Here is a 14157-nt window from a genome sequence, read left to right on the forward strand (position 1 = left end):
CCTCTGCAGCACAGACAGCCTGTTCTGACTGCTGCAGGCACAAAACCACGCCAAAAAATTCACAGCTAGCTCCTCTACCCCAGAATAAGCTGCAACCACAGATAACAGCTACATTTGTAAGACAGTGCCCTGATTTTCTTTAACGTTTTGGAGCCAGTTGTCTGTATCTACATCACAAGTGGGATAAAGAAAATCCAGCTGCCACAGGGAGGGCGACATCATGCTCCTGAGGTAGAGAAGAACATCAGAAGCTTGTTGCTCTGAAATCCTGAAGCTGGACAAAGTTCACTGTTCCTAAGCCTCATTCTGGTCTCAGGAAACAATGTGGGGCATCAAATAATGCCCTTCTCTCCCCAAGTCCCCTAAATCAGCCTGCACAGAAAATGAGTATACAGCCTCTTCCAGACACCAGCTGTGTGCCAACCTGCTGTGGGGATATGGCTCACACCCATTGGGTTGTAAAATAATGCTTTCCAGGATAAGTGTTTTAAAAATAATACCCCAGCTATTCTACTGAGCAACACTTGAGCATGATTGTGTGCACTGGCCAAAAAAAGCTGGGCTGTTGTCCTCCACCCATCCCTTCCAGCAGCCTTGGCTGGCCAAGTACCATCTTGTGTATCCAAGGCTGAGCTGCTTCTCCTGGCTTTCAGCATCCTGCATCATGGATCCTGCCTTTGTTCTGACCTACTGTGACAATAGCTCTTACCCCCAGATGTGCACCAATAAATATTTATGTGGCTTTGTTGCCATGTATTACACTGCCACTGCAAGCCCATGGCTCATGTTTCTCATTCCCCAGAATATGAGGCTCTTTGCAAGGCACTGATGATCCTCCATGCAATATGAGTCCCTGAGGGTGAGCTGCTTCAGCCTGCAGATGGACCACAGTTAGGACAAAGTATATGTACATGCAACAGGCTCTCATCTATGGAGCGACGAGGAACAAACACAATTCCCCATCAGGCTGAGCCTACAGAAAACCCATCTTTGTGCCTAACCAAAATGAGCAGACCATAAGGAGAAGCCCATATGTGCACAGATCCTAGCCAGAGGCAGGCAATATTCCCCTAAATTCAATGACCCATCAGCTTTTGCTGAAGGAAGGAGGATCTCAGCAGTGCTTGGCAATCCCTGGCCACGAACCTGCGTGATTTGACTGCAAAGCCACCATCCTGTGGGCTTGCTTACATGTTCCCACCTTCGCTTACATGGTATAACATCAGGCCTTCTGAATGTGTAGACATTGCAACTGATAAAAATCAGGGAATTTTTAGACAGGGGTGCCAGATCTGTGTGTAATAGGGAGGATTCAGCTGTTCAGTACCCAAATTCACCATTTACGTCTTCCCTATCCTGGATGGACGCAGAGGCTGTCATAAGGACCAGCCCTGGCATGAGCCCTGGCCTGGCCACAGAGCAAAGGTCCTAGTGGCCACTCTGGCCACTCAGCTCTGCATCCTTCCTAGGTGGTTTGCAGTGGTGAGAGGAGAGAGGGATGAGAGGTAAAGGGACCAGCCAGCTGCTGCTCTTCACAGGGTTGCTGAAATATTAGGGCTGGCTGGGACAGCTCTAACTGGTACAGTCTGGTGAGTGTTGGTGAGTGCAAAGCGCTTCACCGTCAACTCCGCTCTCCTGCAGGAGCAAACACGCTCCGGGGGCAGAACCGATTGCCTTTTGTCAAGGAACACACTGGCTTGCACATGACCCAAGTTGTTCCTGAATAAAATTCTGAGAAAAAGTGCTTGTTTGCAGAGGGTGGTGAAGAATTACTGAACCAGCCATTCAACCTGCCTGCAATACTGTGTTGGTGGAATATATCTGTGCAATGAATAGGAGGGTTTATGTTTGTGTTGAAGGTGCCACAGGCTAGGCATCCAAGGCAGATAGTTCCTGAACAGGCTCCACATGCTGAAGGAAATTCAGGGTGATAGATAAACCCTCCTCCTCTCAAGTGGAGACAAGATCATAGAGGCTCCATCTAAAATGGACTCATAAAATAGCGAACAAATCACCGAGAAGATGGTACATGATTTGCCTTTAGGAGAATGTGTGCGCTAATAATCGTCTGTCTCCTCATGCTATGCAATGAGTTCTGTCGGGCCTTGCGGTGCTCTATTGCAGCTACTGGTGCTCCCCAGCACAACTCAGGGCTTTCATTTCCCCGACAAGGGTAATGCAGGGAAAGTCGGCTCGTGCTCGGCCATCCAGCCGGACCTGTTCACAAGAGGTCAAAAAATCATGGGTTTGTCTGACAGCACCAGCCAGAAGTAACAGGGCTCAGCCTGAACTTTTCCCACCTGCAAAACGACCGTCCTCACAGCTCAGCCACCTGTGGCAGGAGCAGTGGGTCCAAGGCAGCTCTTCTACCCCCAGGGTCTCTTCAACTCCTCCTGCAAAGTACGGCTGGTTTGTTGGCTTCTCTCATCCCAACCCCTACTCCAGCAGCTCTCTTCCTCCCCCCAGTTAAGCAAAATAAGCTCCAGCTGCACTTCCCAGCTTTGTTCCACAACAGACCGACACAAGGTTGAGAACTAGAAATATTCTACTTCTTTTTCTTAAGACCAAGTCATGGCTATTTGCCAGAAAAATGCAATTAAAAATTTGGCATGGGCTCTCGCAGTTCTTGGGTGGTGAACTCAGCTATATCACTACAGAAGTTCTTGGCATCAGAAAAGTTGCCTGTTGGTGGAGGCACAGGGGAGCTGGCAGCGGGTGAGGATTAATCACACTGGCATCTAACAAGGGCCCCTGTGCAAGGCTGGGCTGCTCCACGCACAGCTGCATGCAGAAATGAGAACCACAACAAAAATTTTCATCTCCAAGCCAAAATCCCACCCAATTTGCAGTCACATCAACATTCAACCTAATCTCCAGATTAACCACGGTGGGGATAAAAACCTATCAGCACTGAGGTTAGAACTTCCAGACGAGCGTCTTCCCCCTACATGCAGAAAGAAGGGAAGAAATCTGGAGCGGCAGTTTCCTCGCAGCCGCCTGTCTGCAGGGCAGGGTTTGCCTGCACCAGCCTCCCCAGGGGAAGCCGCAGCTCAAGTCCCCGCAGTGCGGCAGCATGCCTGGGCGCCGCGGGGCACGGCACAGCCACCCGGCCGAGCAGCAGCAGGTGAGCGTCGAGAACGGGACGTTTTGTACCGAGCCAGCTGGGGAGCACATGAGCAAGGCTCGTCACGTCGTGGAAGTGCCAGCGATGCGAGATTGCAGACATGGCTGTTGCAACCATCTCTTTCCTGATATTTGCTCTCCAAGAGTGACTTCACCACAGACTGCTGTCTGTCCCTAGCCATAAACACTGCTCAAGAGAAGTCTGTGCAACCCAGTGCTTTTCCTTAACCATGCTGTGATCTAGCAGCAAACCCCCTATCAGCTGTTGTCTGTGAGTAGATTTCTGAAGGGGATTGTTTAGGATAGGTTTTAGGAGAAAACTGCACTGAACACACCATGTGTGAAGGATATTAAAATAAATGGCTCAGGAAAGTGAGAGAAAAGCATTAGGCAAGTTTTGTGGCCTTCACCAGAGGACAACAAACAGCTACAACCATGAATCCTTGTGCATTGGTCAGGGAGGGAGATGAGCAGTGACAAGCAAAGGGGGCAGGCAGCCTTCACTTCTGCCCCTTCCCAAGTTAAGGCAGAAGGAGCCAAACTGCCGCTGCGTAGAAACAGCAAAGCCCATGTTAGCAAAGCTGCAATACAAATACAACAGCAGTCCCATCCAGTCTTTGGGTGCTTAATGAAGAAATTATAAAACACTGGGTGCTGAGCAGCCACGCTGACCGTCCTCAAGAGGCTGCTGACGAGGCCAGTTTGGCCCAGCAGGCAATATGACCTGGGAGCTCTTGGACATTGCAGCTCTCTGCTGCTATACCAACAAATTAAAAAAACAAAACAAAACAAAACAAAACATAAAAACAAATAAAACAAACAAACAAAAACTACAACAAAAACAACCAACCAAACAAAAATGCATCTGCAAACAGCTGGGATGTAAAATAGTGTAGGAAAAAGTCACGAATAGGAAACAGGCATCTCACCTTCAAAAGACTCCTTTCAGGAGGCTTTAGAAATGTGAACTAACAGTCTTATAACAGCCTACGGTTGAGGCGGGTGGTTCTGGAGCCAAGGAAATAAACCCAACCACCTCAGGGCACTGCCTGTGCCATGTGTTGCATCAGCAGCCCACCCCTGCTTCTTGCCTTTTAAACTATGACATTGCCCAAAGCTGTCTTGAGACACTGGACCACGGTATTCCCTCCAGCAATTAAGGAAGTCACAGCATTCATAAAGGTATCTCTTGTACTGAACAGAAGAAGAAATTCTGTTAACTTGGCTAACTGTGGTCAACAAGCTACGCAACAGTGTCTCTGGCACCTTCCTCCACTACGCAGAACCTACTGCCATCAGGCCAGGCAAAGTGAGATACCACTGCACCAGCCAGTACCTCACAGAGCTACTGGGGTATCTGCCCTTAGCTTTCTGGGACTGCAGGGGAGCCTTCAGGATGGCAAAGCTTTTCTTTAGGAGACATTAACTCATAAAAATCAAATCACAGAAACACATTTCACCTGAAGACTCAGCTTTGATGTAGATGTTTCTGCTAGGGCTTGTTTTGTTTGGTTTTGCTTTTTTCCATTACCAACCAACATCTGTCCTGTCTAATAGACTGGCAGAAGAGCACAAGCAAGGCTATTTTAGAAACCTTTTTTAACCTGTGGTAGTAATTGACTCCACATCTGTAGCAATCCCATAGCTGTCGGCAGTTTTGGAGACTGCCCTCTGAGTACTGTCGGCAATGTACCATTGCCAATGACCAACGATGTTGAACCAGTCAAGAATTCAAATGTCTCTGCAGGGCTGTAGGAGCTGTCACAGACTGATGCTTTCAGGGTGGCCCACTGGCTCTCACAAATGAAAGCAAAAAAGTAGCATTTGCCTGACAGCATCTTGTTGCAGAGCAAAGATTGTTTTTTCCCTTCTGGGATTCCAGATCTTCCTTTTTGTGTACCAGATGCAAGACTTTCCAAGCATTTCCTTTACTGTAACACTCACAAAAGAACCCGGGTCTGTCTTTTCACGTTGCTCATCAGAGCTGCACTGCAAGGGCATGCACCCTTCTTCAGCGAGCGAGGTCAGGTGGGGCTGCATCCCCCAGAGCTGCCCGGGACCTCAGGAGGATGCTGTGAAGCCACAGGGTACTTCAGAAGCCAGCCAGCCAGCACCCTGAAGTGCGCAGTTGGTGGCTGTCCCAGGCAATTCCTCTCAGGAAGGAAAGGGGCAGTTATTTGGCTTGTCACACTAAAATCCAGATAAAAAATTTTGACTGCTTATGGAAGTCTCCACGACTCATCCTGAGGATGGTTTCCAGGCTATGAGCACACGTTCTCTGGAGACTTGTCATTATTTATATCACACTCTTCTGTGAAAGAGAATGCAGATTTCTGTTACCCAGGAAAGAGCAGTGTTAGGTTTTATGTTGCTCTAAGCATTCTCTTGGAGGGGCTGGGTAAGCCCAATGTGCTGGCTGTGGGGTGCAGGGCTGCAGCAGAAAGCAGGACCCCCTTGCAAGGTCCATTGTTGCAGACAAGTGCCACACACTGACATCTGCTCCATAAGCTGTGTGGCAAGACTGGGGCCTCTCTCCAGATGGGTGCAGACCCAAAATAAAATGCCCCAGGGAGAACTGTCAGTTCCTTCCTTGTCAGCACCAAGGGCAGGCTAAGCCTCTAGGTAATATCAGTGAGGGGTCTGCACACAGAGTGTTTTGTCCCTGGGACTGAAATCCACCTTTTGCCTTCCCATCTTCAGCCTTATTTGCACCCCACAACCCACTGCAACATTTATGTACTTGTCGGAGGGCCCCAGCCACCCTGTCGTTTGGCTGCAGCAAGGGGATGCATGGAAGAATGGGTGCTCAGGGGTAATGGGCACTTGGCAAAGCTCTACCCTGCCACATGCTGCTTTGCCTGTAGGGACTGGTATTTGGAAGGGAAGAGAGGCCCTTCCATCCAGAAGCATCTTCTTTAGCAGACAAGACCTCATTTTACCTGCGATCTATGGGGAATAATGCAGGTCTAAATGAAGAGTGTTGCAGCCATTGGTGCTATAACAGCCCCTTACGACAACAGCTAAAGAGCCATTAGTGTAGCAGAGAAGGCAGGTGGCAAGTGCCAGGTTGTACCAGTCCTACCAGCCAGTCCCAAAGACGTACCAAGGGTGAAACCACCTCTGGCACCCAAAAGGCACTTCTATGGCTCACCTTTCTGGCTCACACACCGGATTCATGTACAGCTGGCAGGTGAGGTTTTTGCAAAAGCAACAGGAAGGCAGAACTGAGCAAGAAGGGGAAGGCAGCTGCCAGCGGCTGAGAAAGCTGGCAGCAGTACACAAGAGACTTTTGCTGTATGAATCCTCCGAAGGGGCTGCAATAAGATCAGCAAATCTGGCAAAAGCAAGCAGGGCTGTGCTGGGAAATCCAGGAGGGACAGCTCAGATTGTCTTGTGCCTAATGGAAAGCTGAATGATAATGCTCTACCTGTGTATCATGTCCTGAAGGCTGAAAGCTTGTGAAACACTGATGTTAAAGAAAATTAGAAGGGAAAATAGCAATGTACCCCAATAAAGATGTGTATTTAGAGAGGTGCCATTCCGGTTCCTTATAAAAAAGCAGCAGCCCTCCTCATGTTATCATGGGACCAATATGCTTTAAGAGACAGGAGGAGGTAAGGTCAAAGAATGACAATGGAGCCACAGATTTTATTTCCAATATCGATTTGTCTGCCAAGATGTTGTGACCTGGGTAAGTCAGTATCAGACACAGATTACAGGAAGATAAATTGGACATTCCCAGCCAATCTCAACAGATGTGGGGTGGGCTGGTGCAAACACTAACCTGTGCAAACACTTACCCACACACTCCCAGGATTCACACTAATATATCAAGGGTTTCATTTGCAAAACCCCTGCTGTGATTGGGCTGCATATACAAATGAGCACCACACTCGCAAAGGAGCATGCAGCTGCTTACCAGTGTTATGCCCTTTATATTGGGGGTGCAAGTCCACAGATGCATGGGACATTAGCCAAGTGGAAACTTCACAAACATCAATTAAGTGATAAACTTGGCATCATCCTTTTATATCAGGGTGTGGGGAAAAGCCATGTAACTTGCCTAGTTTCTTTTGCAATGGAGCACAAATCAGCACTGCTGTCCAAGCACCCTGCATGGCTCCAATTTATGCCGTAATGAAATGAAAAGACACAAACAAATAGGGATATGGCAGCCAAGCTACGGTCTCAGCCACCACAAGCCCAGTTCTTCTGAAGCCATGGGAGACAAAGTGACTCACTTAAGGCTGAGGATCTGCCTGATGTCTCTAGTATGTGCTGAAAAATGTGCAGCTGTCTCAAACTTCCCCTCAATCTCAAGCAACAATTCAATCAGGGGCTACTTGCAACTAGCAAAAATGCACTCATTTTGATAGATAATCAGAAATGTAGTTCCTGATGCCAACCATATCTGTCTCCAAAACTGGTCTCTGGTGAGGGGCAAAAAAAATGAAACCTCACCATTCAAACTTGAAAAAAGTCCCAAGGCCAATTCAGTAACATGGCTTGTCTTATCTCCACTCAGTCTTGGAAAGTACATGGTTTTGCAGTAACCTACAGGAATTGTTTTTTGGGAGAAAGTGTAGTCTGCTGGTAGAAACAAGGCATTTCCATAAGCTTGCAGCAAGATGAATCAAAACAGCCACCATCCTCATCAACAGGCAGACTGGCAACTCAAGAGTCAGCCTGCAACATCAATGCAACAAGAGACACAAATTGTGCTTACCCAGAGAAACTGCTCCCTGTGCAACGCTGGGTCAGAGGCTGCAATGTGAGCCCCTAGGCTCCCTGCAGGTACCCGAAACCCTTCCCACCCCAGCACGCTTGCAATCTTCCAGGAAAACTGCCGCCCAGCTCACCTACCACCCGTCAGTTCTGGTGGCATGTAATTCTCTCCCAGACACAGTTTTCTGTTCCGTGTCACCTGGATACAAGTTCATGTTCAGCATTACATGGAGGGATGCTCCAGACTGACACACTTGTCATTCAGAAACCTGCCATTATCTTAAATGCTATTTAAATTAAGGCAGTATAAGGAACCGATATAGGAAGGGCACAAGCAAGCAAGAAGCAACAGCCATCACCTTCATTTTGGCCATGCTGCTGTACAGCAAAGCCTACATCTCTACTGTAATTACAAATTGTGTGACATGAAGGGCAGTAGGAAAATTAAATGCTAGTATAATAGCCACTTAGGCCTCTGGGAGGGAAGGAAGTTATATAACTAATAATATTTTTGCTGTTCAAGAGTTTCCACATGCCAGCAGAAGACGGGTTCCAGATGCCATCTTTTTCTAAGAGTCCAATTTCACTGGAGTTATTATTTCCTCAGTATTATGCAGTTACCCACAGAGAAAGATAACTTTGGCTCTTCTGTCGCACTCAGTGTATTTTGGCTATAGATACTTGAACAGGAAAAGAGAACAGAAGAAATGCATCTCTGTCCATTCATAGGAATTATGTGTAAGTACAGGCTTTTAAACTGGACCCATAACATTAATGCACAAAGCACACTTTGAACAACAGACGCGTGTGATTTGAGTGATATACTTGAGTTAATGAAGCCTTTAATCTACAGCACTGCCTGCAGCAGTGATCGGTACTAACTGCTTAATGCAGCCACACTGAGACTGGGAAGAGCATGAGAGAAGCCCACACTTTCAAGCCTCCAATCTCAGTTACCCATATCTAAGCCCACCCTCTCATAGCAACAGCTCCGGCAAAGAATGTCAATGTCATAGGAAGAATGCGCAAGTTCAGTCTGAAAAAATAAATCACGGCACGTAACGCTGTGCCTGGGCTCTAGCTGACATAAATCAGCACAGCTTTTTGCTCAGAAGAACCAAAGCTTTTAGGCTTCTCCCAAAAGGTGTGACTGACATAAGCATTACTAAGATCCTGCTAAGCTTACGTAAGGTGCTGATTCCCTCCCTTCATTGAGTTCAGATGTTTAGAAATCTTTTTTATAATTCATTTAAATTGGCTTGGTTTTTACACAAGTGCCATATTTCCATAATTGTCTTTGTGGTATATAAATGCACATGTTTACAAGACTTCTGTGTAATAAAATCTCAATTTATTATGTATTAAAGTAATCAGGATGCAATGCAAGCAACAACGTTGGGTATAAACAAAGAGAACGAGTAAAATTAACCTCTCTACTGTAGGAGTTACTTCTGATTTGGATAGCTGCTAACATTTTATTCATTAATGCAGAAATAATACATCCTCTATTTAAGAAGCAAAGGCTGAAATAATTCCACGTGTGATCTAGCTTTCTTGTTTTCAACAGCAGTTTGAGGATTATAGAGCACACTTTCTAATAATAAACCTTTAAAACTATGCTTAGACCTACTACAGCTACAATTGCCCATAGCAGAGTCTCTAAGCAACATGATTTACATCAGGTCTCTTTATTCACCTGGGTCAGTGTGGTTTGGCCCCTCTCAGAAACTCTGATACCCACCCAGTTCTCAAACCCTATTCAATATTTGTTACTATTATCTTTCCAGATCGTATCTTTTAGGTTTTTTGCCCAGTTTTTGTAAGTGACCTTCATACTCCCCCCCAGTGACATCCTGCATCTTCCCAGAGGGTGGAAAAGGGTTGTTCCCAGGAGGGTCAATGGCTGCTTCCCACCTCGGGGGGAAGGGGTCGAGGGCTCGACTTGCTTGATCCAGCCAAAACAACATATTCTTGCCCAACTCAGCTATCTCAATTTAAAGATGCAGATACATCACATGACAAAAGGGAAGGGATGGAGATTGTTAATATATGGCTTCTAGGAAAAAATCTGTCCCAAACAGGGAGTTTTACCTCCCTCCAACACATAGGACTGCACTAGGCCAAGTAAAAGTCAGATACACAGGGGCTGTAGGGATGAGAGCCCATAGTTCATCTTGCTGAAAAAGACACACCAGCATCATCTCTAACTGCCTCCCCCAAAAGACCTATACTAGCCAATTGACGTCTTTATGTTTCCCATGCCCTGTTTTCCTCAAGGTGGTATGAAGCCCTATACTAAGTTTAGCCCTAACTTTAGGGGAAAAATAAGGTCCCTTTGAGCAAGGAGCATTATGTAAATGCCAGAATGACTGCATGTCTCCAGGCTCATCTCCTGCATGCTTGCAGCCTCTGCAATCATGGTGCCTGCTGGCAGAGAGGCCCTTAGGGCAAGGGCTATCTCTCACAAGCTCACGCTAAAAACTGCTTAACCAATAGTGAAAAACCAGGACAAAAATCACTAACGAGGTGGTCTCAGAAAGGACTTTTATTAAGATGGGACCAGTGATGACTGAACAGGAAGGGAATTAAACCTCACATATCCATGAAGCAAATGTGCTGTTTATTAATACTGCTCTCCAAATGCAGGCTCTCAGCCCACACGGCTTTATACAGAAAAAACAGCTCTTAATCAGAGCAGTATCAAGAATAATAATTTTTAAGCAGGATGCTCCTGCCTGCCTCGCAGAGCAAGCAGTGAAAGCTTCCCTCCAAGGTGACTTCCAAGCAGAGTGAGCATTGCTCAACAGCTGGAGCAGGACTGGCAGACTAATGCATCTTCTCTGCCACAGCTCAGTGCCAGGCAAGTCTAGACTCTGGCATCAGCAGGATCCCAGAGCTTTATCCCAGCTGAACACCTGGCACAATACATTAAAAGGCATTTTGGCCCTAGACTTGTTTATTTGTGGGCATGCTCCCCCCTCAGCACATCTGAATTGTGCAGCACCAGAGACAACACCTTGGTCAGCTCTGCACAATGCCGTGGTCTCTCCTTGCACATGGGGTGGACATGCCAAACCCCCAGGCCATGATGCACACCTGACAGCCAGCGTGAACAAGCAGACCTAGCCACGATCGCTCCCTAGCTTCCTCTCCATGGCCCACACCTCCTTGCCTGATCTCTTCCAGCTATCAGTTGTACAGCAGACCTGGAGCTCAGAGTTTCTGACTCGTGTTACAGGAGTGTCCTAAAGAAGGAAAGAGGGGGAGATGCAGAAGACCAGGTTGCATGTAAGTAGTTCGGGCCATCTGCTGCAGTTATGCACAAAGGCCATAGCTTTGAAAATGGGAAGCAAAATCATGTCACTCTTGGCTGTGCACTTCTAATGTCCTCTCCATTGACGCTGATGCTGCAGTGTACTGGGAGAGGACATACACTGTAGACAAATCAATTCCTCTGGCTAACATGATTATGCCTCAGGTGCTGCCCCCACAGAGAGCATCCTTATCATATATCATAGCAGCGATAGCCATGCCAGCTCCAGACACCTGGTCTATCTATGCAGCAAAAGGCAGTGCAGCACAGAGATAAGGCCAGGGCCCATGGGGTAGCACCTAGCTGTGGCCAGACCGATTGCCCACTGCTGCTCCCTTCAGCAAGCGACTAGCGGGAGGGAGCCCACCAGCTGTGCAGCCTCTCTGCTTCTCAGCCCCAGCGCAGCTCCAGCTGGCAGCTGTGCAAGGGCCGCACGGCGCTCCTGGGCAGTGCACACTGCTGCATGACATCGTTTCAGCCTGCCCTTCGCGGACCACAGCACAGCGTGCTCCTGCGGATGAAGAGCGATGTGAAAACCCACTGAAGGTGATGTGCAAAAGACTGCTCCTAAACAGACTGAAGGCTGGTAGCCTTTTTTTTTTTTTTATGAGCTCTTCGGAGGACCAGACACCATCCACTCCCATCTCTACAGCCGCGGTAAACAGCTGCAGCTCCAGTCACAGCTCCCAGGCTCGTCGTCCCTCCAGCTCTCCACAGCTTCACACCCACCTGCGTTAGTTGCCTTTGGTGAAGCAGTCAGCACATCAGGGACGAAGCCAGAGGAGAAATGTGCTTTGCTATGTGTCAAAAAGGCAAATGAGAAAAGCAGATTTTTTTTTTTAATTTTCCCTCTCAAGTTACCTTCCTAAAGCATAATTTCTGGTGCAGGTAAAGCCTACCAGTCTGAACTACATACACTCTTCCCAACACATACTCATGCTTTAGTCATTTGCCTTCTCTCAAAGCTCAGTTGAAATACACTCTGCAACACCACCCTGATCCACAAGACTTAAAAACAAAGTACTGCCTCCTGTGGATTATGAAACAAATTCTGCCAATTTTTGAGCCATTCCAGTATTGTCCCAGCACAAGATTTTATTTCCAAGGTACATATACACAATTCACTGTAACCAAAAGTATTACATACGGATGAATTCAGCTTACGGCACAGAAGCACAAAGATACCAAATCTCTTCAGTAATTTTTAGAAAGCATAACAAAAAAAAAAAAGTTTGGCACTACAATGGTATAATTAGCAAGCTACTTCCCTCTGTCTCTACAGATAAAAGTCACCCCCAGGCTGTTGATGAACTTACCAGGTACATGTTAATAACTGGGGGAAAACTCATCTGAAGTATTGGACAACAAAAGCTGCTGTGCAGAACTGGCAAAGCAATTTAAAAGTTTTGAACCCTGGCTTTGTGAGTTAAGAACGGGAAAGGGACGGGATTTCTACCTGTGAGAGAGAACACAATGGACTGGCCATTAACCACAATATTTCAAAACAGGATGACAATGGCTCCACAAGGAACCAGGATACCTGCAATAGGTGTTCAGTGCTTCAGCGAAGCACCAGCCAACTCTCCCACCAACAGTTCGCGATTCTTACAGTACAGATCAGTCTGCTGGTGCATCCAGACACATCCCTCGCTTTCTAGAAACAGGAACATGCAAAGCAGCATATTGAACAGTACAGTCTCTCTGCTGTTCTGGCTGAAATCATTTTGTCTTCTTTCAGCATTGAACCAACACACTTCGCCTGCAGGGCCAGGACCTGGTATTGCTGGTCCAGCCTGGTGTGAGCTACAGCTACCCCAGTTACCAGCTTTGCTCCATCAATCCAGCTGTGCTGCTACACACGTCACCTATTGACAGGACAGCGGCGAGTCGTTACCTTATTGCTGGTTACATTAATTAAGAGTCATGACTCCCCCATGAGACAGGCAGGTGACACCATCCTCGTCTCACATCGTTAAGACGGTGGAAGTGCCAGACTGGCTTGTCAGAGGACACGAGGTCTCGGTGGACGGAAAGGTCTGCCCGACGCGGCGGCCGACACAAGCCTTAGCCCGAGCTGTCACCTGGACAGCAAAGCCATTTCCAGATGGTAACGCGGAGGTGCCAGCGAGGGCAGGGAGGCCGCGGGGGCAGGAGGATGCTCCCGGGTGCTGCCACGGTGCAAGCCGAGGGCAGCTGGAGCAGAGCCGCTCGGAGCAGGTGTGCTCTGCGTGGAACAGATGTGTTACGGAGGCTTTTAAAAACATAACTGACACGAGGAGGAAGAGGAAGGGAGCCAGCGGGGGGCACCGCTGGAGCAACAGCTGCCGGGGGAGGCACCGCCGCACGCCGAGGCCGGGGTGAGCACCGGGCACGCGGCGGGGGGGGGTCTCCGCCAACGCTCGCTCGGCGGCAACGGTCGCTGCCTCGCGCCCCGGGCGCGCACGGGGAGCGGCGGCGGGAGCGGAGCGGAGCACCCACCCCTCGGGGCAGCGCCCCGGGAACCGGGTGGGGGGCACCGCCGGGAGGAGGGGGAGGAGGCGGATACCGCCCGGGGCGGGGGGGGCGGCCCCACCGGCCGGCCGTGGGAGGGGGGTCCCGCTCTCCCCGCCCGCCGCGCGGCCCGCACTCACCACGGTGACGGGGGACACCATGTCGGCGGCGGGGCACGTCCTGCCGGCGCTGCTGCCCACCCGGCCCGCTGCTCGCCCGCCCGCCGGGGCGCGTTTTTAGACAGCAGTGACGTCACCGGAGAGGGGGCCCCCACGGCGAATGCGCTGCGGGGAGAGGGAGGGGGGCGGCCCCGGCCCCGCCCCCGGGGCGGGCAGCGCAGCCAGGGCGGGCAGGCGCACCCCGGGCCCGCTGCCGGGCGCTGCGCTGTTCTGTACGGCCCCGGGGGCGGTGTCAGCGGCGCCGGCCCCGTCTCGGCGAGGCAGCCGGCAGCGGCCGGGTCCTGCGCCGCGTCCCCTCCCCCGGGACGGCCGCAGGGAGGACACGGC

The 14157-nt window shown here is 49.3% G+C and overlaps 1 protein-coding gene across 2 annotated transcripts in view; it reads right to left on the reverse strand.

Annotated features, from left to right (window-relative positions):
* The window catches only part of TMEM86A (transmembrane protein 86A), a 29633-nt gene extending 15754 nt beyond the window's left edge, over positions 1 to 13879 (reverse strand). The window contains exons 1-2 of one of the 2 annotated variants that reach the window (XR_010606332.1): positions 13792 to 13879; positions 12237 to 13026 (exon numbers count right to left, since the gene is read on the reverse strand). Coding sequence is in view for 1 of the 2 variants with exons in the window: in XM_065636791.1 (XP_065492863.1) it covers positions 13792 to 13812 (21 nt within the window). In the remaining variant the exon portion in view is untranslated. Of the gene's footprint in view, positions 1 to 12236; positions 13027 to 13791 lie in introns of those variants that run through there. The other variant, XM_065636791.1, reaches the window with a different exon arrangement.
* Positions 13880 to 14157: the final 278 nt, after the last annotated feature.

The sequence above is a fragment of the Caloenas nicobarica genome, chromosome 5 (assembly GCF_036013445.1).
Source record: "Caloenas nicobarica isolate bCalNic1 chromosome 5, bCalNic1.hap1, whole genome shotgun sequence".
NCBI lineage: Eukaryota > Metazoa > Chordata > Aves > Columbiformes > Columbidae > Caloenas > Caloenas nicobarica.